We start from the raw sequence: 27,633 nt of genomic DNA, 5'->3' as shown, positions 1-27,633 counted from the left end.
GGGAATTTCAGGAATTTATGGGAGTTTTTTGGGGGGCTGCAGTTTGGGATTTTTGGGGAAATTTCAGGAACTTATGGGGTTTTGGGGGGGTGCAGGTCGGATTTGGGGGAATGTTAGGAATTTAAGGAACTGTAAGTGGGATTTTTGGAGGAATTCAGGAATTTGGGGGGCTGCAGGTGGGATATTTTGGGTGAATTTCAGGAATTTGGGGTTTGGGGGACTGGAGGGGAGCTCTGGGTGCTGTGGGGATTTTGGGAAAGGATTTGGGGATTTTAGGGGTGCGGGGGAGGGGTTGGGAGGAGCCCCTGACTCAAACCTCACCCATTTTTTCCCCAAATTTCACCACTTTTGTGCCCAAATTTCACTGTTTTGTGCCCCAACCCCACCATTTTTAGCCACAAATTTCTCTTTCTTGCCCAATTTCACTGGGTTTTGCCCCAATTTTGCTGGTTTTGTGCCCCAAATTTCACTGGGTTTTCCCTGAGCTTCAGCATTTTTTTCCCCAATTTCATGGGGTTTTGCCCTAATTTCACCAGTTTTTGCCCCAATTTTGCTGGGTTTTACCCCAATTTCCCTGGGTTTTGCCCCAATTTCCCCGTTTTTTGCCGCAGCTGCCGCCGATTGCCGTGGGAAATCATCGAGGAACCGAAAAAAGGCGGGAACGGCTCCGAGGTGGGCGGGGCTTGGGGTGTGATTGGCATGGGTGTGGGCGGGGGCTTGCTGTGGATGTAGTTTGCATAAGGGGCGTGGCTTAAATTCACTCCTGTGGGGGTGGGGTCTTAAATTCCATTTATGGCTTTTTAATGGGTGGGGGGGTCTTGGCCACACCCACGGGTGGGCGGAGCCTCCGTGTGGGGCCCACAAAGTGACAGCATGGAGCGTTTTTAAAAGGGCAATGTGTCCTTAAAAGGGCAACACAGTCTTAAAGGGGCAATGTGTCCTTAAAAGGGCAACACACTCTTAAAAGGGCAATGCATCCTTAAAAGGGCAACACAGTCTTAAAGGGGCAATGTATCCTTAAAAGGGCAATGCAGCCTTGTGTGGGTGGGACACCTTTAAAAGGGCAATGCCACATTAAAAGGGCAATGCATCCTTGTTGGGTGGGACACTTAAAAGGGCAATACACTCTTAAAAGGGCAATGCATTCTTAAAAAGGCAATGTGCTCTTAAAAGGGCAATGCGCTCTTAAAAGGGCAACGCCACTCATTGCCTCCTTAAAGGGCCAGCGCCTCCTCCCCTCGGCGCTGCCCTTGGGGGTCTCCCGGCCCCACTAACCCCCCCCGTCCCCCGCAGCCCCCCGAGCTGGAGCTGTGCACGGCCCTGGCCTCGCTGCGCGCCCACGAGCGCTCGCTGCTGCTGGGGGAGGCGCGGGCGGTGCCGGCGGGCGCGGCCATCGCGCTGCTGCGGCGCTGGGACCAGAGCCAGCGCTTCCTGCTGCTGCTCAACCCCCACGGCGACGCCCTCCGCCCCTTCTCGGGCAGCGCAGACCCCCGGGACCCCCCCCTGCCCGCGGCGGCCACGCTGCGCTTCAGCACGGGCCCCGGGCAGCGCGGGGAGCAGCAGCTGCAGCTGCAGCAGCTCAGCCTGGAGCCCCGCCAGGGGCTGCTGCTGGGCTTCCCCTACAGCCCCGAGTGACCCCGAGCCCCCCAGCCCCTCCCCCACCCGCCCTGCCCCCCTCCTTTCGGGGGGGGTCCCTCGCTCGTCTCCCCTCACTCGTTTTTTGGGTTCTCGTCCTGCTGCCCCCCCACCCCAAAGGGTTTTGGGGTTTTCTTTCTGTCCCCAGCTCGGTTTTGGGGTTTTTCTGTTTTCTGGGGGTGTTGGGGTCCCCCCCAAGCTCTGAATAAACGATTGCATTTGTGCTCCTGCCTTTGTCTCTGTTTTTGGGGGGTCTGAGGGTCCCCCCCAGGATTTGGGGGTGTCACAGACCCCTGGGAGTGCCCCAGAATTGGGGGGAGGATTGGGGGTCCCGGGGGAATGTTGGGGGGCAGGGGAGGCCAAAGAGGGAACCACGACACCCCAAAATGAGGGGGGTTGGATATGGGGCTCAAGGAGGGTCCTGGGGCTGTTGAGGGGGTCAAGAAGAACCAAAAATGGGGAAATCCACCCAAAATGGGGCTGGGATCCCCAGTGGGGCCTCAGGGGCGACCCTGGGAGAGGGGGACCCCCAAAACAAAGGGGTGGGGCCACCCTGGGGGGGCGGGAAGGTTTTGGGGAAGGGTCTCAGACCCTGTCAGGAGCTCTGCAGGGTTTGGGGGTCCCTGAAGGGTTTGGGGAGGGGTCTCAGGGACGGTTTGGAGCTCTTGGTGGGGGGGTGGGATTAATTTTTTTAGCCCTGCCCCTTTAAGCAGACCCCACCCTGTGAAGCCCCGCCCATTTCAGGGTAGGCCCCGCCCCACCAGACACAATTAAACACAGTAAATTCTTAAGAATTTATTTCTATTTATTTTATTTCATTTGTGGAAGCCTCAGAACTGCATGGCCACCTCCAAGGTCTCCGACAGCTTCGTGGCGATTTTCTCTGTGGGGTGGGGACGACCAGGAATTTGAAAAAAGGGGGGATCAGGAAGGTTTGGGGGGGTCAGGAAGGTTTGGGGGGGTCAGGAAAAGGGGGTGTCTTCACTCACGTGCTCTTTTTTGCAGCTTTTTCCTCCTCTTTCCAGCTGCCTGCAGCCCCTGCCCCTGGAACAGAGCGGGGAGCGCAGCCACCTCCTCCAGGGTGGGGGCTCGGGGCAGAGACTCCCCCCCAGAGCCCCCCGACTTCACCCGGGGCTTCAGCTCCACCGTCATCGTGCCGAGCTGGGGGGGTCAAATATTAACCCCAAAAACCCCCCAAAAAACCCCCCAACCCCAGCAAATCCCTTCCCACCTCCAGGCCGCCGCTGTCGTCCTCCATGGCTTCTCCTTCCCCTTCCTCCTCCGGGGACAGCCCCAGCCCTGTCACCGTCACTGGGACAGCTGTGGGGGGGCCGGGTGAGTTTTGGGGGGTCCCCGAGGGGGGAAGGGAGGGGGGGGTTCAGGTGCTGCTCACCTGCCAGGGCCTCGGCATCGCCCCGCTCCAGAGCCTCCAGGTCCAGGGCCGGCCCCAGGGCTGGGAGGATTTGGGCCTCGAGCTGCACCCCCCGGGATTTGGGGGGGGTGGGTGTAGTATGAGATCTTCCCGCTGGGAAAAAAGGGGGGTCAGGGTGTGGGGGGACCCCTCCTGTCCCCAAAAACTGAGTTCAAGGTGTGTGGGGATCCTTGTGATCCCAAAAACACAGCTCAGGGTGTGTGGGGGGGACACCACCTGTCCCCAAAAACTGAGCTCAGGGCGTGGAGGGGATCCCTGGTGCCCCCAAAAATGCGGCTCAGAGTGTGGGGGGACCCTGCAGCCCCCCAGATATGGGGTGAGGGTGTGGGAAGAACCCTCCACCCCCCCAAAAAAATGGGGACAGGGTGAGGAAACCCCTCCCAGCCCCCTAAAAATGGGGTCAGGGGGTGGGAAGACCCCTCCACACCCCCCAAAAAAATGGGGACAGGATGTGGAGACCCCTCCCAGCCCCCCAAAAAAGGGGGACAAGGTATGGAAACCCCTCTTAGCCCCTCAGAAAAGGAATGAGGGTGTGGGAAGACCCCTCCAAGCCCCCCAAAAAAGGGGGACAAGGTATGGAAACCCCTCCCAGCCCCCCCAAAAGGTGATCAGAGTGCGGGGACGCCCCCCAAACCCGTCCCTGTCCCTCACAGACCTGGTCCAGTCGTGCAGCAGAGCTGTGGCAGCAGCGTGGGGGTCCGGGAGCCCCCCCGGGCGGAGCCGGCCCTGCCGCCGGGCCAGGTGGGCCAGGAACTGCAGGGGGTCACTGCAGGCGGGGGACCCCGTAGAGCTGGCTCAGCTGTGGGGGGGCACAGAGGGGTTTGGGGGGCACGGACACACAGGGGGCTGCCAGCCTGCCCCCCTCGTGGTGCCCAAAACGGGCTGGAAATGCCCAAAATGGGGGTGGGGGTCTCCCCTCCCTGACACTGTTGAGTCCCCCCCCGCCCTCAATCCCGGTTTTGGGGGGCACTGAGTCCCCCAAATGGCTGAGGTGGAAAAACGGGGTCCCCCCAAATTGCCATGGGGATGGGGGCCCCCCAAGCACCCCCAGCCCCCCGGGGGGGTCCCCACGTACCTGCTGGGGGGGGCAGCGGCGCAGGATGGCGCAGGCGGGGGTCAGGGGGTCCCGCAGGCGCTGGGGGGCCAGGGCCCCCCTGAGGGGCGCGGTGGCCGAGGGGTCCCCCGAGTCCAGCACCACCCCCGGGCAGTCCAGGAGCCGGATGTGCCCGTCCAGCTGCACGGCCTGCAGGCACCTGGGGGCGGGGGCTGAGTGCCACACCCATCCTCACCTGGGCGGGGTCTGTGCCACGCCCAGGCGGGGTCTGTGCCACACCCACACAGCTGGGCGGGGGCTGAGTGCCACACCCATCACACCTGGATGGGATCCCTGTGCCACACCCATCCTCACCTGGGCAGGGTCTGTGCCACGCCCAGGCGGGGTCTGTGCCACGCCCACCACCTGTGCCACACCTGAGTCAGCCCAGGCTCCTCCCCCAGCCCCCCCAGCCCGTGCAGGTGACCCCCCCCCCCCAGGTGGGCTCACCTGGTGACCCCGGGCGTGGCCCCCACCCCGCAGGCGCGGCTGCGCTTCAGGCTGTTGATGAGGCTGCTCTTGCCCACGTTGGGGTACCCTGGGCGAGGGGTTAAGGTTGGGGGGGGCCTCAAAGCCAGCACCCCAACCCCCCCCCCGACATTCCCCCTGCCCCCCAGAGCCCCCAGCCCCACTCACCTATCCCCCCCCTGCTATTTCACAGCCCAAACACCCCAAAAAAACCCCCCTTACACCCCCCAACCTCCCATTTCAGTCCTCCATGTCCCCCCAGCCCCCACTCAACCCCAGCCCCTCAAAATCCCCCCTCACACCCCCCCAAACCCCTCCCCTCATCCCACAGCCCCCCGTGTCCCCCCCACACCCCATCACCATCCCACAGCCCCCCCCAAACCCCCCCTCACATCCCAGAACCCCCCCATGTCCCCCAAACCCTTCCCCTCATCCCAGAGACCCCCAAAACTCCCTCACACCCCAGAAGCCCCTTTCACAGCCCCCCCATGTCCCCCAAACCCCCCCTCACATCCCAGCTCCTTTCACAGCCCCCCATGTTCCCTCAGGTCCCCCCAAACCTCCCTCACACCCCAGACCCCCCCCCTTGTCACCAACCCCCCCTCTTCATACCAGAGACCCCCAAACCCTCCCTCACACCCCCGAACCCCCCTCCCAGAGTCCCCCCATGCCCCCCAGCCCCTCCCCTCATCCCACAGCCCCCCATGTTCCCTCAGGTCCCCCCAAACCCTCCCTCACACCCCAAACCCCCCCCATGTCCCCCAAACCCCTCCCCTCACCCACAGCCCCCCCAAACCCCCCATCACACCCCGGCCCCCCCCCTCTGGGAGCCCCCCAGCCCCTCACCCACGACCCCCACGGTGACGGAGCCCCTGCTCCCCCCGCAGCGGCCGTAGTTCCTCAGCAGGTGCAGGAGGGTCTCGGCCCCCACGCAGGGCCCCGCCGCCAGCGCGTCCTGGGGGGCCGCGTCCGCCGCCAGCCGGCTCTGCTTCTGGGGGGCACGGGGTGGGGGGGGTCAGCGGGTGAGGGGGGGTCTTGTTAATGATAATTTTTACATTTTAATGGGATTTGTCATTCTTCTGCTCCTTTCGGCCATGTGTTTTTCAAGGTGTTTTTGTGGCAAAGAGAAAGAGGAGATGGCGGAGCCCAGGATGTCTCTCTGGATGCCCTGGAGGGCTCGGGACCCTGGTGGGGGGCTTGGGACCATGGAGGGGGGCTCGGGACCCTGGGGGGGGGCTTGGGACCATGGAGGGGGGCTCGGGACCCTGGGGGGGGCTCGGAGGCCCTGGAGGGGGGCTGGGGACGCCTGGGGGTTCAGTCTCAACCCATGGGGCAGGTTGCCAACTTTATATGAGGAATTAAAAGTCGCAGGGGTTTGAGTAACGCGGTAGTGGCGATCACAGGGTGAAGGGAAGAATTTTGGAGAAGTGTACATGGGGGTCAAGAGCTCAAGCTGGAGGGATTTGGGCGTGCCCTGTCCTTCTTCTTCCTTCTCCCTGGCATCCATGTTCAGGATGATGTTTGCCACATCGAATCAGACCATGCTTGTGCAACAGAAGAACAGGGGAAGCGTGGAGGATTTTGGGGGCAGCTGGCAAAGGTCACACTGATTTAATAACGTTATTTAAGGAAGAAAGAGACAAGGATAGGAGCCAGCAATCAGTGTCCAAACCTGCCCTTGGTGCAACATCAGGATGGGGGAAGAGGATCGTTAGTCAGAAATATGAAGAAAAGATGAGAACAGCTGCAACATAGGAGCCACAAGAATGCTAAAATAGGCGTAATTACCTGATAAGTAACTAACCAATAATGAGCTCGCCTTTTGCAATACGCATTAGCCTCATTAACACCAATATAAATGTATGTGGCTGGCAATAAATCACTATCAATATCTGAGATTTGCTGATCACTCATATTGAGTGATGCATTTCTTCTGCCGATAGCACAAGCGGGACCCCCTCCCCGAGCCCCCCTCCCCCAGACCCCCCAGCACCCACCAGGTGTTGGCTCTGCTGCTGCGTGCACGCCTTGAAGGCCACGGTGGGGAACTCGTCCCGCAGGTGCTTCAGCCACGCGGCCACCACGTCCCGCGGCACCAGGTCTGGGTGGGGGGACACACGGGGGTGTCACCAGGGCTGCAGGGACAGCAGAGCCCCCCCAGATTTCACCCTAGGACCCCCACCCAGATCCACACCCCCCCCACTCACCGATCTTGTTGAGGACGAGCACGAGGCGCTGCTGGGGCCGCAGGGCCCCCTCGAGCCGGGGGCTGCGGCAGCCCTGGGGGTCGCGGGCGTCCAGCACCTCCAGCACCACGTCAGACGCCGTCAGCACCTGCCAGAATCGGGGTTCAGCTGGGGGGAAAGACCCCCAAAACCCCCCCCCCCCCACCCCGCGGCACCGACCTTGCGCAGCTCCCGCCCGAAGTGGCGCAGCGACGCCTCGTCCTGGGGGGGCTGGGGGGGCTCCTCCTCCTTCTCTTCCTTCTCCTGGGGGCACCTGCGTTATGGGGACCCCCCCAGCCGTGGGGGGCACCCCCGGGGAGACCCCTGACTTTGGGGGGAGTCCTCTGTGTGGGGAGGCCCCTGTCCTAGAGAAGAATCCCCCCCCTCCCTTCCAAGGGGAGCCCCTCCCTCTCAGGGGAGCCCCATTCCTTGGGAAGCCCCCCACTCTTCATAGACCCCCCCACTCTTCAGGGAGCCCCCTCGGGGGTCCCCAGCCCCACCTGGCTCTGGAAGCGCTGCTGTCGCTGCAGAGCCTCTGCCAGCTGCACGGCCAGGGGGGAGCGCTGCTGCGCCTTCAGCGGCTGCGGGACACGGGGGGTCAGACCCCAAAACCCCACAGGACAGACCCCAAAACCCCCCGGGGTCAGACCCAAAACCCCCTCAAAAGGTCAGACCCCAAACCCCCCCAGTTCAGACCCCAAACCTCCCCAGTTCACACCCCAAATCCTCTCCGTGGTCAGACCCCAATCCCCCCCAATGTCAGACCCTAAATCCCCCCTGGGGTCAGACCCCAAACCCCCCCAGGGTCACACTGGCGGGGGTGACCCCACAGAGCCCCCCCAAGTTTGTACTTGAGAGGGGGGACCCCAAAATGCCCCGCCGGGGTCTCAGTGGGAGCAAAGCCCCAAAATCTCCCCACCCTCAGATTTGGCAAGAACACCCCAAAATACCGCGGGGGAACCCCAGAATCCCTCCCGCGGTTGCATCTGGAGGACAACCCCAAACTCCCCCCGTGGGGTCACCCCAAACTCCCGGCGGGGTCACCCCGAACTCCCCCCGGGGTCACCCCGAACTCCCCCCAGGGTCACCCCGAACTCCCCCCGTGGGGTCACCCCGAACTCCCCCGGTTCTTTACCGGCCTCTGCCGGCTCTTGCTCTGCTGCTGCGCGAAGGCGGCGAAGCGGCCGAGCTGCGGCACCCCCGGGTCCTTCTTGATGCCGACACGGGCGCGCCGGGCCTGAGGGCAGCGCGGGGGTGACACCGGGGGGGTGACACCGGGGGGGTGTCACATCCCGGGGGGTCACAAGGGCTGCACCCCAAACCCGCCCGGCTCCCTCCCCCGGGCCGGGGCTCACCTGGCCGCGCTTCTTCCGCGACGCCTCCACCTGTCGTCCTGCAGGGAGGGGCGGGGTGAGTGCGGGAGGGTCCCCGGAGCCCCCCGAGCCCCCCCGGAGCCTCCCCGAACTCACGGGACCGGGTCATGGCTGCGGCTCACACGCCGCCGGGGATTGCTGGCGCCGAGGAGTGACGCCACTTCCGGCGCGGCGAATAAGGGCCGGACATGGCGGCAATGTCCCTTCGTCGCCACGCCAAACATGGCGGCCACCGGACACACTCAAAATGGCGGCCCCCGTGGCGATACCACACCCAAGATGGCGGCCACCATCTGGCAGCATCCACAGCCCCGGGCCACACCCACGCTGGCGTCCCGGCCCCTCCCCGCAGGGTCCTCAACGTGCCACCCTCGACATGGCGGCGGCGGCAGAGACACGGCCACGCTCAGGATGGCGGACAGCAGCAGAACCCGCCTTTAGTGCCACATCCAACATGGCGACCCCGCCACACCCAAGATGGCGACCGGCCTCCATCCCGCCCCTCACCACACCCAAGATGGCGGCCAAGCCCACCCCGCCCCCCAAGAACGACCGGGACTGCCCTTACCAAGAGTGCACTTTTTTATTCCTTTTTTTTTTTTTAAACTTTTTCTCTCAGTTTTGGGGTGGGGGGAGGGACTGAACTTCTTATTTATAATTTCAGGGGCTCCCCCCTTTTCACCACCCTGCGCCCCCCCAGCCCCCACACAGGGGGAGGGGGTGAGGAGAGGGGGAGGGGCGGGGGGAAGAGAGAACCCCCAACCCTCCAACAGAGCAAAAACCCCCCCCCAAACCGGGACTGGAGAAAAAAAAAAAAATAATAAACCCCGAAAGAAAGGAAAAAAAAAAAAAACCAAAACCAAAACAAACCAAAAAAAGCCAATGGAACCAAAAAATATATATATATTTATAGAGGCCTGCGGGGGCCGGCGCGGCCCTAGGCCAGCCCGAAGCCCTCGGAGCACTCCTGGATGGCCAGCAGCAGCATGTGCCGCAGCTTCTCGTAGCTCTCGTAGGCCGGCAGGTCCAGCTGGTTGAAGCTGGGGACACACCCGTGTCACTGTCACCACCCCCGGTGCCACCCCGCCCTCGTCCCGCTGTCCCCCGGCTCCGAGCCGGTGTCACCGTCCCACGCCCCAGTCCTGCTCCTCCTCGGGTGTGTCCCCGTGCCAGGGTCACCCCACCCCATCTCCGTGTCCTCCCGTGTGTCCCCTGCCACCCTTTCATGTCCCTCTGTCCCAGGCTGGTGGTGGTGGCCGTGTGTCTGTCCCCTGATGTCCCCGCGTGTCCCCTCACCAGGTGTGAGCCAGGGGCAGGTGCTCAGTGTCCCCCCACGTCCCCTCCTGTGTCCCCAAACCAGGTGTGGGCTGGGATTATGATCTCGGTGTCCCCCCATGTCCTCCTGTCCGTGTCCCCGTGTCCCTCCTGTGTCCCTGTGTCCCCTCGCCAGGTGTGTGCCATGTCCCCCTGTCCTCCTGTCCCTGTGTCCCCATGTCCCCAGACCAGCTGCATGCCAGCACAGTGACCAGTGTCACCTCATGTCCCTGTCCCTGTGTCCCCAGGTGTGTGACTGGGGGGACACAGTCAGCGTCCCCTTACATCGTCCTGTCACCCCCCGTGTCCCTCACCAGCTGTGGGCTGAGGGCAGGGCTTGGTGTCCCCATGTCCCCCCTGTGTCCCCATGTCCCCCCATGTCCCCCCCGTGTCCCTCACCAGGTGTGGGCCGAGGGCAGCCGGTCAGTGTCTCCATGTCCCCCCCGTGTCCCCCCGTGTCCCCATGTCCCCCCGTGTCCCCCCCCTGTCCCTCACCAGGTGTGGGCCGAGGGCAGCCGGTCGGTGTCCCCATGTTCCCCCCATGTCCCCCCCGTGTCCCCATGTCCCTCACCAGGTGTGGGCCGAGGGCAGCCAGTCAGTGTCCTCATGTCCCCCCGTGTCCCCCCCGTGTCCCCGTGTCTCTCACCAGGTGTGGGCCGAGGGCAGGGCTCGGTGTCCCCATGTCCCCCCCGTGTCCCCATGTCCCCCCTGTGTCCCTCACCAGCTGTGGGCCGAGGGCAGCCAGTCAGTGTCTCCATGTCCCCCCCGTGTCCCCCCTGTGTCCCCGTGTCCCCCCCGTGTCCCCATGTCCCCCCGTGTCCCTCACCAGGTGTGGGTTGAGGGCAGTGCTGTGTCTCCATGTCCCCCCATGTGTCCCCCTCAGTGTTCCGTGTCCCCATGTCCCCCCGTGTCCCCATGTCCCTCCGTGTCCCCCCCGTGTCCCCGTGTCCCTCACCAGGCGTGGGCCCAGGGCAGTGCTGTGTCCCCATGTACCCCCGTGTCCCCCCGTGTCCCCATGTCCCCCCGTGTCCCTCACCAGGCGTGGGCCCAGGGCAGTGCTGTGTCCCCATGTACCCCCGTGTCCCCCCGTGTCCCCATGTCCCCCCGTGTCCCTCACCAGGTGTGGGCCGAGGGCAGTGCTGTGTCCCCATGTCCCCCCGTGACCCCCGTGTCCCCCCCGTGTCCCTCACCAGGTGTGGGCCGAGGGCAGCCGGTCGGTGGAGCGGTCGTCGCGGTGGATCTGGAATTTCTGGATGCCGTTCATGCCCTCGAGGGCGGCGAATCCCTGCAGGGGCACCTTGGACGTGCCCGTCACGAACTGCAGGAACTTGGCGCGGTCGGCCTGGTCGAAGGAGCGCAGGGCACGCCAGAACCACTGGATCTGGGACAGGGACAGGGACAGTCACCCACTGCCACTCAGGGGGACAGGGACAGCCAGCCACCGGGACCCCTGGAATCCCACCAGGATGCTCCCCAAAACCTCCCGAGCACCCCCTGGTCCCTCCAGAACCCTCTGGAACCCCACAGAATCTCCCTGGAATACCCCGAGATCCCACCCAGGACCCTCTGAAGTAGCCCCAGAACCTCTGAAATCCCCCCAGGACCCTCCAGGTGCCAGCCCCACCTGGAATAGAGTCACCCTGGTACCCAGAACCCCCTGAAATCTCCTCGGAACCCCCTGAGATCCCCCCAGAACCCCCTGAGATCTCCCCTGAAATCCCCTCAGAACCCCCTGAAACAGACCCAGAACTTCCTGAAATCCCCCCAGAACCCCGAGATCTCCTCAGAACCCCCTGAAACAGACCCAGAACTTCCTGAAATCCCCACTGAAATTCTACCAGGACTCTTCAGGTGCCAGCCCCGCCTAGATTGAGTCACCCTGGTACACAGAACCCCCTGAAATCTCCTCAGAACCCCCTGAGATCTCCCCTGAACCCCCTGAAATCCCCTCAGAACCTCCTGAAAGAGCCCCAGAACTTCCTGAAATCCCCCCAGAACCCCCTGAGATCCCCCCAGAACCCCCTGAAATCCCCTCAGAACCTCCTGAAAGAGCCCCAGAACTTCTGAAATCCCCCCAGAACCCCCTGAGATCCCCCCAGAACCCCCTGAAATCCCCTCAGAACCTCCTGAAAGAGCCCCAGAACTTCCTGAAATCCCCCCAGAACCCCCTGAGATCCCCCCAGAACCCCCTGAAATCCCCTCAGAACCTCCTGAAAGAGCCCCAGAACTTCCTGAAATCCCCCCAGAACCCCCTGAGATCCCCCCAGAACCCCCTGAAATCCCCTCAGAACCTCCTGAAAGAGCCCCAGAACTTCCTGAAATCCCCCCAGAACCCCCTGAGATCCCCCCAGAACCCCCTGAAATCCCCTCAGAACCTCCTGAAATAGCCCCAGAACTCCCTGAAATCCCCCCAGAACCCCCTGAGATCCCCCCAGAACCCCAAGATCTCCCCTGAACCCCCTGAAATCCCCCCAGAACTTCCTGAAATCCCCCCAGAACCCCCGCCAGGTGCCAACCCCCCTGGATGGAGTCATCCTGGTACCCAGAACCCTCTGAAATCTCCTCGGAACTCCCTGAAATCCCCTCAGAACGCCAAGATCTCCCCTGAACCCCCTGAAATCCCCTCAGAACCTCCTGAAATAGCCCCAGAACTCCCTGAAATCCCCACAGAACTCCCTGAAATCCCCTCAGAACCCCCCCAGGTGCCAGCCCCACCTGGATGGAGTTGCCCTGGTACTTGTGGTACTCGGTGTTGGCCTTGAGGTCGTCGATGTCGATGGTGGGCAGCCCCGAGATGAGCAGCTCCAGCTCCTGCTCCGTGAAGATGGAGATGAGGCGCTTGGGGATGATCTCGTAGAAGCCTTCCAGGAACGCCGCCAGCTGCTTCCGGATGGCGCCTGCCACGGTATTTTGGGGGGGTCAGGGGGGGTCTCAGGAGCCCCCCCAGAGCCCCCCCTGGCCCAGTGCTCACCGGTCATGCGCATCTGGCACACGAGGTGCACGTACTCCTTCTTGTTCTCCTCCGTCACCAGCACGTTGGCCCCGTTGGGCTTCAGGTCCCGCACCTCGCACACCCCGAATTCCTGCACCTGGGGGGGCACGGGGGGGTCAGCAGGGTGTGGGGACACCCCTGAACCTCAAACCCCCCGAATTCCTGCACCTGGGGGGGTCAGCAGGGTGTGGGGACACACAGGGGACATCCCTGAGACTCAAACCCCCAAATTCCTGCACCTGGGGGGGCACAGGGGGGCATTGGGGGGGGGGGGTCAGCAGGGTGTGAGGACATCTCTGGACCTCAAACATTCCCAAATTTGGGGGTCCTGGTGCTGGTTTTGGGGGTCCCAGGGTGGTTCTGTTGTTGGTTTTAGGGGTCCTGGTGCTGGTTTTGGGGGATCCCAGTGCCGGTTTTGGGGGTCCCAGGGGGGCTTTAGTGCGGGTTTTGGGGGTCCCAGGGTGGTTCTGTTGTTGGTTTTGGGGGTCCTAGGGTGGTTCTGGTTCTGGGGGTCCCGGTGCTGGTTTTGGGGGCTCCCAGTGCTGGTTTTGGGGGTTCCTGGTGCTGGTTTGGGGGGGTCCCAGTGCTGGTTTGGGGGGGGTCCCAGTGCTGGTTTTGGGGGTCCCGATGCTGGTTTTGGGAGTCCCAGGGTGGTCCCAGTGCTGGTTTTGGGGGGTCCTGGGGTGGTCCTGGTGCTGGTTTTGGGGGTCCCCACCTCAGTGCTGAAGGTGAGGTCGTAGCCCAGCGTGGAGACGTCGTTCTCCAGCAGGTACACGAGGCCCTGGTAGAAGTGATAGTCCTCGCTCTCCATGTCCGTGTACCTGGGGGCCAAAAACGGGGGGCAGCGCCCCACAAATGGGGTCAGAAACCATGGGGAGCCCCAAAACAGGGTCAGAGCCTGCTGGAGAGCCCAAAAACCAGGGTCAGACCCTGCCAGGGGTCCAAAACACCATAAATGCAGTTCCACCCCCTCTAATGGGGCCCAGCACCCCATAAATGGCTCAAATTCTCTCCAAGGGGATCCAGCACCCCCTAAATGCAGTCCCACATGCCACAAATGCAGTCCCACTCCCCTCTGAGGGGCTCCAGCACCCCATAAATGACTCCAAACCTTTGAAGGGGGTCCAGCACCCCACAAATGGCTCCAGCACCCTATGAATGACTCCAGCACCCCACAAACAGGTCCCACCCCCAACAAATGCAGTCCTAAACCCCATAAATGCAGTCCACCCTCCTGTGAGGGATTCCAGCACCCCATAAACACGTCCCACACCCCACTAACACCCCCCCACACCCCATAAATGCACTCCCACCTCGCTCTGAGGGGCTCCATCACCCTCTAAGCACAGTCCCACCCCCACCCTACACAAACGCAGTCCCACTCCCACAAACACACTCATACCTCCCTCTGAGGGGCTCCATCACCCCATAAAACACACTCCCACCCCCACAAACACACGCCCACCCCCACAAACACAGTCCCACACCCCCAAACACAGTCCCACCCTACACAAATGCAGTCCCACTCCCACAAACACACTCCCACACCCCACAAACACAATCCAACACCCCATAAAACACACTCCCACGCCCAGAAACACACTCTCACCGCCCTCTGAGGGACTCCATCACCCCACAAACATACTCCCACCCTACACAAATGCAGTCCCACCCCCACAAACACACCTCCACACCCCTGAACACAATCCCACATCCCTCTGAGGGGCTCCATCACCCCATAAAACACACCCCCACCCCCACAAACACACCCCCACCCCCACAAACACACTCCCACACCCCACAAACACACTCCCACACCCCACAAACACAATCCCACACCCCACAAACACACTCCCACACCCCACAAACACAGTCCCACCCTACACAAATGCAGTCCCACACCCCACAAACACAGTCCCACACCCCACAAACACAGTCCCACATGCCTCTGAGGAGCTCCATCACCCCATAAAACACACTCCCACGCCCAGAAACACACTCTCACCGCCCTCTGAGGGACTCCATCACCCCACAAACATACTCCCACCCTCACAAACATACTCCCACCCTACACAAATGCAGTCCCACCCCCACAAACACAATCCCACACCCCACAAACACAGTCCCACCCTACACAAATGCAGTCCCACCCCCACAAACACACTCCCACACCCCACAAACACAATCCAACACCCCATAAAACACACTCCCACGCCCAGAAACACACTCTCACCGCCCTCTGAGGGGCTCCATCACCCCATAAAACACACCCCCACCCCCACAAACACACTCCCACACCCCACAAACACACCCTCACCCCCACAAACACACTCCCACACCCCACAAACACAATCCCACACCCCACAAACACAATCCCACACCCCACAAACACAGTCCCACACCCCACAAACACAATCCCACACCCCACAAACACACTCCCACACCCCACAAACACAGTCCCACCCTACACAAATGCAGTCCCACCCCCACAAACACACTCCCACACCCCACAAACACAGTCCCACACCCCACAAACACCCCCCCAGCCACCCCCCCGGCTCTCCAGCCCCCCGGGCCGCCGTGGCTCGCCCCTTACCGCACGGACTTGCCCAGGATGTGTTTGTAGAAGGAGCGGGTGAAGTAGCACTCCAGCAGCCGGTTGTCGTAGACGGCCTTGGCCACGATCCTGCCCACGAACTTGAAGTAGCTCAGGTGGTTGGGGTTGCAGTGGGACGAGGGGTTGATGGTGTAGGTGACGCGGTCGCCGGGCGACGTGCGGAACAGGGCGTACATGGGGTTGAACATCTCGCGGGAGATGATCATGTACCACTCCCGCAGCAGCCCCCCGGCGTCCTGGCCCTCCTCGCCCTCGAACACGATGTACCTGCGGGGGATTTGGGGGGTTAGGGGGGTGGGAGAGGGGGTTTGGGGAGGGTGGAGGTGGTTTTGGGGGGATTTGGGGGGGGATTTGGGAGGTTGGAGGTGGTTTTGGGGGGACTTGAGGGGGTTTGGGGGGGGAATTTAGGGGTTGGAGGTGGTTTTGGGGGGACTTGGGGGGTAATTGGAGGGTTAGGGGGGTGGGAGAGGGGGTTTGGGGAGGATGGAGGTGGTTTTGGAGGGGATTTGGGGAGGAATTGGGGGGTTTGGAGGTGGTTTTGGGGGGTTAGGGGGGTGGGAGAGGGGGTTTGGGGAGGATGGAGGTGGTTTTGGAGGGGATTTGGGGAGGAATTGGGGGGTTTGGAGGTGGTTTTGGGGGGTTAGGGGGGTGGGAGAGGGGTTTTGGGGAGGATGGAGGTGGTTTTGGGGGAATTTGGGGGGTTGGAGGTGGTTATGGGGAAAGTTGAGGGGGAATTGGAGGGGTTGGAGGTGGTTTTGGGGGAAACTGGGGGATTTGAGGGGCAGGGAGAGGGGGTTTGGGGAGGATGGAGGTGGTTTTGGGGGGGAATTTGGGGGTTGGAGGTGGTTTTGGGGGGAATTTGGGGGTTGGAGGTGGTTTTGGGGGGACTTGGGGGGGAATTGGAGGGTTAGGGGTGTGGGAGAGGGGGTTTGGGGAGGTGGAGGTGGTTTTGGGGGGATTTGGGGGGAATTTGGGGGTTTGGAGGTGGTTATGGGGAAAGTTGAGGGGGAATTGGAGGGGTTGGAGGTGGTTTGGGGGGAAACTGGGGGATTTGAGGGGCAGGGAGAGGGGGTTTGGGGAGGGTGGAGGTGGTTTTGGAGGGATTTGGGGGGGAATTTGGGGGGTTTGGAGCCATGGGGGGAAGGTGGAGAGGTATTTTGGGAAGGTCAGGGAGTGTTCGTGAGGCTGGACGAGTGTTTCTGTGGGGACTTGGGGGGAAATTGGGGAGGTTTAGGGGGATATGGGGAGGATGGAGGGGTGTTTTGGGTGTCCCAGGAGGAATTTTGGGCTATCCCAGGTGTATTTTGGGGTGTCCCAGGTGTATTTTGGGGTATCCCAGGTGCATTTAGAGTGTCCCAAGGGACATTTTGGATACCCCAGGGATATCCTGGGCTGCCCAGGGGATATTTTGAGCTTCCCAGGCAGTATTTTGGGGTTCCCAGGGGGTATTTTGGATATCACAGGAATATTCTGAAGTTCCAAGGTGATATTTTAGGGTTCCCAGGGGATATTTTGGGGTGTCCCCGGGGCTCTCACAGGCGGTTCTTCATCTCCTCGGGGGATTTGCGGTGCAGCTCCCGGTACGAGTCCTCGAAGACGTGATCGCGCCGCACGTGCACGGCCATGTCCTCCTTGCGCAGCCCCTCGTCCAGGCGCTCCAGCTCCTGCCTGAAGTACCTGGCCAGGGCAAAAAGGGGGTGTTAAGAGCCCGTGGGACCCCCGAAACCCCCCTCCTGGGACCCCCCCAGGCCACTCACTTGCGCTTGACGTCGAAGTCCAGCACGCGGATGTAGTCGACCAGCACGGCGAAGGGGCCGTCGGCCAGGTGCGTGGTGGACTGCCGCAGGATCTGGTTCAGCACCGTCCGGTGGGTCTCTGGGAGGGGGGGAAAAAGGGGTTTGGGGGTGTCTCCAAATAGGGGAAGCCCCTCCTGGAATGCCCTGTGGTTGTGGTTCTTCAGGAGGGGAGGTTCGTTCCCTTCAGTGTTTGGAAGGTGGTGTTGGCGGCCTCGATCTTGGCTCGCAGCAACTTCGAAGTGTTGAGGGGATCAAAAATCCCCCATATTTGCCCTTCCCAAATTCCTCTTTTCCAAAGACTTGAGGAGCCCACAAATCCACCAAATTTTCACTCCCCAAAGCCTTGGGGCTCCCCCAAACCCCTCCCCAACATCCCCAAAACCCCTCTCAGATCTCTCCAAACCCCTTCCCCACACCCTAAACTCCCTGTGAACCCCCAAACCCAGTCCCCAAAGCTGAGGCTCACCCCAACCCCTTCAAATCCCCCACAAACCCCTTTCTCACACCCCCAATGCCCTTCCCCACACCCCCAATCCTTTTCCCCACACCCTAATTTCACCCAAACCCACTCCCCATGTCCCCAAACCCCCTCCCCACACCCCAAATCCCCCTCACAGACTCTCCAGGCTCCCAAACCCCCTCCCATCTCTTTCCAGTCCCACAACTCCTTCCCCAAACCCCTCCCAACATCCCCAATCCCCCTCCCAGGCCCCTCCAGCCCCACAAACCCCTTCCCCACCCTCCCAACCCCCTAAGCTCCCCCCCTCAACGCCCCTAAACACCCTCCAAGCTGCCTTCAGCCCCCCCAAACACCCTCCCCACACTCCCAATTCCCTTTTCCACACCCTGAGCTCCCCCAAAGCTCCCTCCAATACCCCCAGTCCCCGTCCTGGACCCTTCCAGCCCCCCTAAACCCCCTCCCCACACTCCCAAAGCCCTTCTCCACTTTCCCAATCCCCAAAGCCCCCCGTGAAGCCCCCCGGCTCACCGGCGAAGCGCAGGAATTTCTGCGTGTCCGGGGGCAGGCTGGCCGAGATGTGCATGGCCGAGGGCTCCCGTGAGAAGAAGGGGTCCAGGGCAGAGGGGGTGGCGGGGGTGAGGGGCGCGGGGGACAGCGGGGGTGGCTCGTCCTTGATGTGTGCCAGCTGGCTCTCCCGCGTGTCCCGCACCGGCGGGCGGCTCTCGCGCTCCGTGGCGTGCACCAGGAAAAACGCCTCGACGGCCGGCTGCAGCACTGCGGGACAGGGGTCAGCGGCGGCGGGGGACAGCACGGGGACGGCGTGGGGACAGCACGGGGACAGCACGGGGACAGCACGGGGTCAGCACGGGGTCAGCAGTGGTGTGGGGCAGGGGACAGCGTGGGGACAGGACGGGGACAGCACGGGGACAGCGTGGGGACAGGGTGAGGACAGGATGGGTCAGCACGGGGTCAGCAGTGGCGTGGGACAGGGGACAGCATGGGGACAGCACGGGGTCAGGGTGGGGACAGGACGGGGACAGGACGGGGACAGCACGGGGTCAGGGTGGGGACAGGACGGGGACAGCACGGGGTCAGCAGTGGCATGGGGCAGGGGACAGCATGGGGACAGAGTGGGGAGAGGGGACAGCACGGGGACAGGGTGGGGACAGCACAGGGTCAGTACAGGGCCAGTGGGCAGCGTGGGGCAGGGAACAGCACAGGGACAGGGTGGGGACAGGGTGGGAAGAGGGTGGGAACAGCACGGGGTCAGCAGTGGTGTGGGGCAGGGGACAGCATGGGGACAGGCTGGGGACAACACAGGGACAGCAGCGTGGGAACAGGGACAGGGTGGGGACATTGTGGAGTCAGCGGGCAGCGTGGCACGGGGACAGTGCGGGGTCAGCAGGACGGGAATGGGACAGAGGGACACAACGGGATGGAGGCGGAGGAAAACACCCTGGGATGGGGGGGACACACTGGAATAGGGGAAGGGGACACCCCAGAACTGGGGGGACATCCAAGGATGGGGGAACACTGTGGGGTGGGGGTGGGAACACCCCCTGATGGGGGGAGAACAGCCTGGGACAGGTTCCAGCCCCCCCTCAGGTGGATTTAGGGTCACCCCTATGGTTTTGGGGCCCCTCTATAGATTCCAACCCACTACCCTGGGATGTCGGGTCAGCCCTGTGGTTCTGGGGTTGCCCTATAGAATCCAGTCCACCACGCCAGGATTTAGGGTCATCCCTCTGTTTTTAGGGTTCCCCTATAGAATCCAGTCCACCACGCCAGGATTTAGGGTCATCCCTCTGTTTTTAGGGTTCCCCTGTAGATTCCAGCCCACCACGGCAGGATTTAGGGTCAGCCCTGTGTTTTTAGGGTTCCCCTATAGAATCCAGCCCAGGATTTAGGGTCAACCCTGTGTTTTTAGGGTTCCCCTATAGAACCCAGCCCACCACCCCAGGATTTAGGGTCAGCCCTGTGATTCTGGGGCCCCCCAGGATTTGGGGTGACGCACCGAGCACGGCGTGCTGGTCGTGGGACTCCTCGAGCTCCTTGAGGCACTCTCCCAGCATGTCCCACAGCTCGTCCAGGCTCAGCTGCTCGCTCAGCAGGGGCAGCTCCGGGGGCCGCTCCTCCCTGTCCCTGTCCCTGTCCCCACCCTGTGCGGCCTCGGGGCCTGGGGAGGGACAAGGTCAGGACATCACCGTGTGACCAGTGCCACCCCTCTGGTGACACTGCCCAACCAGTGACACCCCACCAGTGACACTCAACATGACCAGTGCCACCCCACCAATGCCACCCTCCCCACCAGTGCCACCCCACCAGTGACACCCACCCAACCAGTGCCACCCCACCAGTACCACCCAACCCCACCAGTACCACCCCCTGCAGTGATACTGGGATGGCCCCACATCAGCACCAGCCCAGGAATGGGGATGACCCCAGTGGTGGCACTGGGGGTGACTGGGTGACAATGGGGGGCAACTGGGCTGCAGTGGAGGGTGACTGGGTAGCACTGGGAGGTGACTGGGCGGCACTGGGAGGTGACTGGGCGGCACTGGGCTGTACTGGAGGGTGACTGGGCGGCACTGGGCCGTACTGGAGGCTGACTGGGGGGGTTCTCACCCACGTCCTGCGGCGCGGGCGAGGGCTGGTCCACGTCCATGGGCGACTCCTCGCGCCGGGGGACGGCGTCCGCGGGCCCGGCCTCCGACTGGGGGGGACGGCGGCGGCTTTAGGGGGCCGGGACCCCCACAGGGGAGCCCCCAGAGCCCCCCCGGGCTGGGGGGACCCCAAAACATGGGGGGGAAGGGGGCTGGGAGCCGCGGGGGGAGGGGGGAGAAGCGGGAGGGGGATGGGGAGAGGGAGGAAGAGGAGGGGGGGGGGAAGGAGGGGGAGAGTGATAATGAAGATGGAAGAAGATGAAGGAGGAGGATGATGGGGATGAGCAAGAGGAAGGCTGTGGGGGAGTGAAGGCAGGAGGGGTGAGGAAGAGGATGAGGAGGGGATGGGAGAATGAGAACGAGACTGAGGAGGGTCAGGGATGAGAGGATGAGGGGGCACAGGAACAGGAGGAAGAGCAGGAGAGGAGGAAGGGGCAGGACAAGGCTGAGGAGGGGGTGATGAGGATGATGAGGAGGAGGGGAGGGCCAGGGAGGCTGAGGAGGACAAGGAGGAGGTGAGGATGATAGGGATGATGAGGAGGGGGTGAGAATGATGAGGAGGGGGTGAGAATGATGAGAAGGGGATGAGGATGAGGAGAGGAGGGCTGGGGAGGCTGAGGATGATGAGGAGGGAGTGAGGATGATGAGGAGGGGTGAGGATGATGAGTAGGGAGTGAGGATGATGAGGAGGGGAGGGCCAGGAAGGCCGAGGATGACGAGGAGGAGGCCGAAGAGGCCAGGACAGGGCGCAGAGAAGCGGGAGGAAGAGCAGGGCAGGGTGGAGGAAGGCGGCCGTGCTAACCGTGTCTCCCTGCTGCCGCCTCCGGGCCCTCTGGCCCTCACGTACCATTTGTATGATGGCGTCGGCCTCGGCCTCCAGCTGCCGGACGGCGGCCTGGATGCTGCCGGCCGCCCCCAGCCCCGCGGCGCCTGCGGGCACAGCGCGGTCAGCGGTCAGCGCGGACAGCGCTCAGCGGTCAGCGGGGTGGCCGGAGCGGCCCTTACCCAGCCGGCCGGGCTGCTTGGCCTTGCGGTGCGCCCGGCGCGTGTCGTCGCGCAGCTGGATGATGACCTGCAGCACGCGCAGGAAGAAGCGCTGCGTGGACGTCTTGGAGGTCAGCACGGACATGGAGGGCAGCTGCAGCTCCCGGCCGCCCAGAGCGCGCTTCTGAGACGCCACGATGACCACGCTCTCGGCCGTGTCGAAGCTGGGGGGACGGGACAGGGGTCAGGGGTCAAGGGGGGAGCACAGGAATGGCGGGACAGCGGGGAGGAGCAGGGGGAGTGGGCAGTGGTCAGCAGTGGGGCAAAGAGTGGGCAGTGGTCAGCAGTGGGGAGCAGGGGGAGTGGGCAGTGGTCAGCAGTGGGGAGCAGGGGGAGTGGGCAGTGGTCAGCAGTGGGGCAAAGAGTGGGCAGTGGTCAGCAGTGGGGAGCAGGGGGAGTGGGCAGTGGTCAGCAGTGGGGAGCAGGGGGAGTGGGCAGTGGTCAGCAGTGGGGCAAGAGTGGGCAGTGGTCAGCAGTGGGGAGCAGGGGGAGTGGGCAGTGGTCAGCAGTGGGGAGCAGGGGGAGTGGGCAGTGGTCAGCAGTGGGGAGTGGGCAGTGGTCAGCAGTGGGGAGCAGGGGGAGTGGGCAGTGGTCAGCAGTGGGGAGCAGGGGGAGTGGGCAGTGGTCAGCAGTGGGGAGAACAGGGAGTGGTCATCAGCAGGGACAAGGGGGAGTGGACAGTGATTATCAGTGGGGAGTGGGCAGTGGTCATCAGTGGGACCAGGGGGAGTGGGCAGTGGTCATCAGTGGGACAACAGGGAGTGGTCATCGGTGGAGACCAGCAGGAATGGGCAGTGGTCATCACCAGGGACAAGGAGGAATGGGCAGTGGTCATCAGGGGGAAGGGGCAGTTGGTCATCAGCGGGACAATGGGGAGTGGGCAGTGGTCATCAAAAGGGACAACAGGGAGTGGTTATCAATGGGACCAGGGGGAACAGGCAGTGGTCATCAGCAGGGACAGGGAATGGGCAGTGGTCATCAGTGAATTGCAGGACAGTGGTCAGCAGAGGGGACAACTGGGCATGGTGGCACAGTGGTCATCATCAGGGACCCCAGACAGGGACAGAAGAGGTCAGTGGTGCCCAGGACAGGGACAGGAGGTGCCACTGTGCCCAGGACACGTACAGGAGGGGTCAGTGGTGCCCAGGACAGTGACAGGAGGTGCCACTGTGCCCACGACAGGGACAGGAGGGGTCAGTGGTGCCCAGGACAGGGACAGAAGGTGTCACTGTGCCCACGACAGGGACAGGAGGTGTCACCGTGCCCAGGACAGTGACAGGAGGGGTCAGTGGTGCCCAGGACAGTGACAGGAGGGGTCAGTGGTGCCCAGGACAGGGACAGGAGGTGTCACCATGCCCAGGATGGGACAGCAGCCACGCCAAGCCCCGGGGTGAGCGGGCACTCACCGGCTCTGCATTTTGCCCTTGAGCTTGGCGCTGGGGGGCTGCTCCTCGGGGAGCCCCTCAGGGGACGGGGCCTCGAGCTGTGCCCGCCGCTGCTGCTCCAGGTTGTACTCACGGAGCTCGGCCAGCAGCGTCCCTGGGGGGGAGGCATGGGCTGGGACCCCGCTGACCACCCCCACTGACCACAGGGCACCCCCCACTGACCACAGGGCACCCCAGCCCACCCACTTGGGACCCCCCACAACAGTCAGGTGGCCCAGACTCTCTCCAAGAAACCCCTCACACGGGGCCCCCCCTCACCACTCCGGTGGCTCTGATCTCCCCCCCAAGACCCCCTCATTGATCTGGTGACACAGAGATGCCCACCAGGACCCCCCATCTGACACAGGGACCTCCCCCAGGACCCCCCCCCACCAATCCGCTGACACAGGGACCTCCCCCAGGACCCCCCCTCACCAATCTGGTGACACAGGGCCCCCCCAGGACCCCCCCTCACCAATCTGGTGACACAGGGACCTCCCCCAGGACCCCCCCTCACCAATCTGGTGACACAGAAATGCCCCCCAGGACCCCCCCCTCACCAATCTGGTGACACAGAAATGCCCCCCAGGACCCCCCCTCACTAATCTGGTGACACAGGGACCTCCCCCAGGACCCCCCCCCACCGATCTGGTGACACAGAAATGGCCCCCAGGACCCCCCCTCACCGATCTGGCGGCACAGGGCCCCCCACGACCCCCTCTCATGGATCTGGTGACACAGAAATGGCCCCCAGGACCCCCCCTCACCAATCTGGTGACACAGAAATGCCCCCCAGGACCCCCCCTCACCGATCTGGCGGCACAGGGCCCCCCCCAGCTGCCGGGCCCCGCTGAGCAGCAGCCGCAGCACCGTGTCCCTTGTCCCCGCGTCCCCCCGTGACAGCTGCAGCAGGACATTGGCCGCGTCCTCCAGCCCCTCCTCCGAGCACGAGTGTGATGTCAGCACCTGGGGGGCGCACAGGGTGGCGTTGGGGACACCTGGGGACAGCAGAGGACAGCAGGACACCCCCCGTGCCCAGCCCGGCCCCCCGGTACCTCCACGGAGAGCTGGAGCTGGCTCTCGGTCAGGCCTGTGGCCGCCAGCCGGGGGTCAGGGCCACCCTCGGGGACTTTGGCAGGAGACTTGGAGCTCTTGGCAGGGGCTGGGGACAGCAGGGACACAGCGGTGGGGGTGGTGGCAGTGGGTGGGAGATGCCACTGAGATGCCACCCTCACCCTGCCCAGGCTGCTCCCTGTGCTGTCACCATGTCCCATCCCTGCCACCGCATCCCATTCATGTCCTATCCTCGTATCCCATCCCTGTCCCCATGTCCCCATCCCCATGTCCCCCTCCCCACTCCAATGCCCTCATTTCTGTTCCCATGTCCCCATCTCCACATTCCCATCTTTGTCCCTGTCCCCATCCCCTGTCCCCATCCTTCACCCCTTGTTCCTCTGTTCCCATTCCCTGTCCCCACCCTTGTCCCCTTGCTCCCATTCCCTGTCCCTGACCCCATTTGCTGTCTACCTGTTCCCATTTCCCATCCCTTGTCCCCATCCCTGTCCCCCTGTTCCCATTCCCTGTCCCCATCTGCTGTCCCCCCGTCTCCATTCATCATCCCTTACCCCCATCTCTATCCCCATTTCCTGTCCCCAACCCCTCGTCCCCATGCCTGTCTCCAAGTCCCCAATCCCCTGTCCCTATCCCCATCCCTGTCCCCATCCTCCTGTCTCCCTGTCTCTGTCCCCATCCCTCTCTCCCTGTTCCCCTGTCCCTATCCCCATCCTCCTGTCTCCCTGTCCCCATCCCTGTCCCCATCCCTGTCCCTGTCCCCATCCCTGTCCCCTGTCCCCATATCTCTGTCCCCTGTCTCCCTGTCCCCATCCCCCTGTCCCCATCCTCCTGTCCCCCTGTCCCCATCCTCCTGTCTCCCTGTCCCCATACTCACCCGCGGTTCCTCCAGCCGTGGCCGCTCCTCCTCCTCCTCCGTTGCTCCCCTGTCCCGGGGGGCTCCCGGGGGCTGCGGCCGCCCCCGTCCCCGTCCCACCCCCTGCAGCGGGCGGGGCGGGCGCGGGGGGGGGCGGGGGCTCCGTTCTGGGGCGCTGCCCCCCCCTCGCCGGCCTTGCCCCCCTCGGGGAGGGCGATGGAGATGAGGGACAGGAGGCGCAGCAGCTTCTCGGTGAGGAGGGGGCTGCGGCGGATGACGCCGTGCGACAGCATGTTCATCAGCTGCCCCAGCGGCGACGCCTCCAGGCCCCCCCCGGCCGCCTCGGGCTCGGGGCCCCCCCCGCCGCCCCCCGCCCGCGCCGACCCCTTCCCCTTCCGGCTCACGTTCATGTTGTCCAGCTTGACCAGCAGGTCCCAAAAGTCGGTGGACAAGGAGCCGGATTGGGACTGGGGGGGCGCAGCTTGGGAGGGGGCGCCGGTGGGGGGGGGAGGGGGTGGGGGTGCTGGTGGGGTTTGGGGGGGTGGGGGAGGGCAAGGGCTGCCCCCGGATTTGGGGGGGCCGCGGTCGCGCTCCGGGTCGGTGGCGGGGTCTCGGCCTCGTTGTTGGGTGAAGTGGCTGGGGAAGACCTGGGGGGAGGACAGGGGGGTGCTGATGACCCCAAAACCATCCCAAAACCACCCCAGAGTCCCCTATGCCCCCCTATCCCAGGAGGCCTCAGTCACCCCCAGGCCCCCCACAGGTTTTGGGGATCCTCTCCCTGCCAGGTGATGCTCCCTGTGCCACTGGGAGGGACCCCAAGTGTGGGGAGGGGTCCTCAGTTGTGCCCCCCAGGTGTGGGAATGTTCCAGTGCCCCCCAGAGGCCCCCAGCCAGCCTTTAACGTGCCCTGGTGCACCCCAAAATGTCCCAATGCCCTCCAAAACCTCCCAGGTTCAGGGAACCTCCCAGAAACCCAATAATGGGCTCCAGCATTACCGAATTTCACCTGGAGACCCCCAAACCACCCCTTAACGTGCCAAAAAACCTTTAAGGAACCTCCCAGAAACCGAAAAACATTTCCCAATTTCCCAGATTTCCCCTGGAGATCCCCAAACCACCCCTTAACGTGCCAAAAACCTTCCAGAAACCTCCCAAAAACCCAAGAACGTTCCCCGATTTCCCCTGAAGAACCCCAAACACCTCCCCCCCAGCAGCCCCACCTTGGCCAGCTGGATGAGGGTGTCCAGCACGTGCCGGCACACCACGGGCGCGGCCTGGGGGTGGATGTGGACGGCGGAGCCGGCGGCCGCCGCGTGTTTCTCCGTGTGCTTGCGGCCGGGCACGCGCTGGATCTGGAAGATGTTGGTCCTGCAGCCCAAGGCGGCGTCCATGGACACGGAGAGCCAGGAGAGCTGCCCGGAGCTGCGCGATTCCATGCGGTGCAGCAGGTCCAGCCCGCGCGGCTCCGCGGCAGAGCCGGGCCCGGCGCGGCTCCCGCCGCCTCGGCCCCGCGGCCGCTCCTCGGAGCCCGGCCCGGGGGTCCCGCGGGGGGTCTCGAGGCACAGCTCGCTCTCGCTGCTGCGCTGCAGGATGGACAGCAGGCTGCGGACCACCCAGCCCCGCGTGGGAGCGTGGTAGCAGAGGTTGCGCAGGACGCGGTGCAGGCGGCTGGTGTTCAGCTTGGGCTCGTCCACGAAGAGCAGCACCAGCAGGCAGGACAGAGCCTCGTGGTCCAGCAGCAGCCGCCCGCGCAGGCGCAGCAGGCTGTCCACGCTGCTGCCCGCCGGCCTGGGGGTGGGGGACAGCCAGGAGTGACCCAAAGTGACCCAAAACAGACCCCAAACTGACCCAAACCAGACCCCAAAGTGCTCTGTCCACAATGCCACCCATCGGCCTGGGGATGGGGGATAGCCAGGAGTGACCCAAAGTGACCCAAACCAGAGCACTAAACCAGCCCCAGACTGACCCCGAACTGCCCTGTCCACGCTGCTGCCTGCTGGCCTGGGGGGACAGCCAAGACTGACCCCAAACTGACATAACCAACTCCAAACTGAGTGCCAAAGCAGCCCCAAACCAACACTGAAATGCCCTGTCCACACTGCTGCCCGCTGGCCTGGGGATGTGATAGCCAGAAGTGACCCCAAATGACCCAAAACAGACCCCGAACTGCCCTGTCCACACTGCTGCCTGCTGGCCTGGGAGGACAGCTGAGAATGACCCCAAACTGGCCAAAACCAACCCCAAACTGACCAAAACCGACCCCAAACTGACCTAAACCAACCCCAAACTGCCCTGTCCACACTGCTGCCTGCTGGCCTGGGGACATGGTTATACCCAAATTGATCCAAAACTGACCTCAAACCAACCCCAAAATGACCCTTAAACTGACCCCAAACAGACCCAGACACCCCTGACCCTCTCAGGCTGTCACCCCCACCCCAGAGCTGTGCCCCCACCCCACTGACCTGCTGTGGGTGCCGGTGCCCCCCATGTGGAAGGTGCCCCCCCCTCTGCACCGCCAGCCGCGTGTACTGAACGCCCCGGTTCCCGCTGAGCCGGCTGGTGAACGCTGCGGGGACAGGGACACTGGTGTCACACAGAGGGGACATGGCACAGACTGGGGACACTGGGGACGTGTCACACACCGGGGACACCGGGGATGTGTCACACAGCCAGGACATGGCACGGACTGGGGACACTGGGGACACCAGGGATGTGTCACACAGTCGAGACATGGCACGGACTGGGGACACTGGGGACGTGTGACACACTGGGGACACTGGGGACGTGTCACACAGCAGGGACACCAGGGATGTGTCACACAGCCAGGACAAGGCACGGACTGGGGACACTGGGGACACCAGGGATGTGTCACACAGCCAAGACATGGCACGGACTGGGGACACTGGGGACGTGTCACACACTGTGGACACCAGGGATGTGTCACACAGCAGGGTCAGGGACGTGTCACACAGCGAGGACACCAGAGATTTGTCACACACTGGGGACGTGTTACACACTGGGAACACCAGGGATTTGTCACACACTGGGGACGTGTTACACACTGGGAACACCAGGGATTTGTCACACACTGGGGACGTGTTACACACTGGGGACACCAGGGATTTGTCACACACTGAGGACACGTCACACAGCAGGGACACTGGTGAT

The 27,633-nt window shown here is 63.5% G+C and overlaps 3 protein-coding genes across 3 annotated transcripts in view; 1 reads left to right on the top strand and 2 right to left on the bottom strand.

Moving 5' to 3' along the window:
- Nucleotides 1–296: 296 nt before the first annotated feature.
- Nucleotides 297–1,859, top strand: LOC135288942 (amino acid transporter heavy chain SLC3A2-like). Its single transcript, XM_064402282.1, has 2 exons — nt 297–672; nt 1,294–1,859. The coding sequence occupies exons 1-2, from the start codon at nt 511–513 to the stop codon at nt 1,633–1,635; spliced, it is 504 nt and encodes a 167-aa protein (XP_064258352.1). The 5' UTR covers nt 297–510; the 3' UTR covers nt 1,636–1,859.
- Nucleotides 1,860–2,417: 558 nt separating this feature from the next.
- On the bottom strand, nt 2,418–8,430 carry GNL3L (G protein nucleolar 3 like). Its single transcript, XM_064402281.1, is given in 17 exon segments — nt 2,418–2,518; nt 2,625–2,796; nt 2,867–2,955; nt 3,029–3,126; nt 3,128–3,160; nt 3,723–3,844; nt 3,846–3,866; nt 4,143–4,320; nt 4,611–4,698; nt 5,475–5,619; nt 6,626–6,729; nt 6,836–6,962; nt 7,034–7,117; nt 7,354–7,434; nt 7,989–8,090; nt 8,209–8,246; nt 8,323–8,430. Coding segments are annotated over 17 exon segments (1,548 nt in total). The 5' UTR covers nt 8,336–8,430; the 3' UTR covers nt 2,418–2,465.
- A 681-nt stretch (nt 8,431–9,111) lies between these two features.
- Nucleotides 9,112–27,633, bottom strand: part of HUWE1 (HECT, UBA and WWE domain containing E3 ubiquitin protein ligase 1) — a 61,592-nt gene continuing 43,070 nt past the window's right edge. Inside the window, 20 exon segments of the mRNA XM_064402236.1 lie at nt 9,112–9,266; nt 10,731–10,921; nt 12,256–12,437; nt 12,512–12,629; nt 13,248–13,353; nt 15,129–15,416; nt 16,686–16,826; nt 16,907–17,024; nt 17,934–18,179; nt 19,420–19,581; nt 20,031–20,118; nt 20,871–20,998; nt 21,074–21,276; nt 22,519–22,651; nt 23,346–23,502; nt 23,592–23,793; nt 24,584–25,110; nt 25,683–26,250; nt 26,928–26,968; nt 26,970–27,031. Of these exon segments, the coding sequence (XP_064258306.1) occupies nt 9,164–9,266; nt 10,731–10,921; nt 12,256–12,437; nt 12,512–12,629; nt 13,248–13,353; nt 15,129–15,416; nt 16,686–16,826; nt 16,907–17,024; nt 17,934–18,179; nt 19,420–19,581; nt 20,031–20,118; nt 20,871–20,998; nt 21,074–21,276; nt 22,519–22,651; nt 23,346–23,502; nt 23,592–23,793; nt 24,584–25,110; nt 25,683–26,250; nt 26,928–26,968; nt 26,970–27,031 (3,764 nt within the window). The 3' untranslated portion in view covers nt 9,112–9,163.

The sequence above is a fragment of the Passer domesticus genome, chromosome 37 (assembly GCF_036417665.1).
Source record: "Passer domesticus isolate bPasDom1 chromosome 37, bPasDom1.hap1, whole genome shotgun sequence".
Taxonomy (NCBI): domain Eukaryota; kingdom Metazoa; phylum Chordata; class Aves; order Passeriformes; family Passeridae; genus Passer; species Passer domesticus.
This window is presented reverse-complemented; position numbering and strand designations above follow the sequence as displayed.

Excerpts from the sequence above, each read along its gene's own strand:
- LOC135288942 (XM_064402282.1), top strand. The coding sequence starts at position 511 with ATGGGGTTTTGCCCTAATTTCACCAGTTTTTGCCCCAATTTTGCTGGG. Across the intron at positions 673-1,293 it reads AAGGCGGGAACGGCTCCGAG|CCCCCCGAGCTGGAGCTGTG; the intron begins GTGGGCGGGGCT and ends CGTCCCCCGCAG.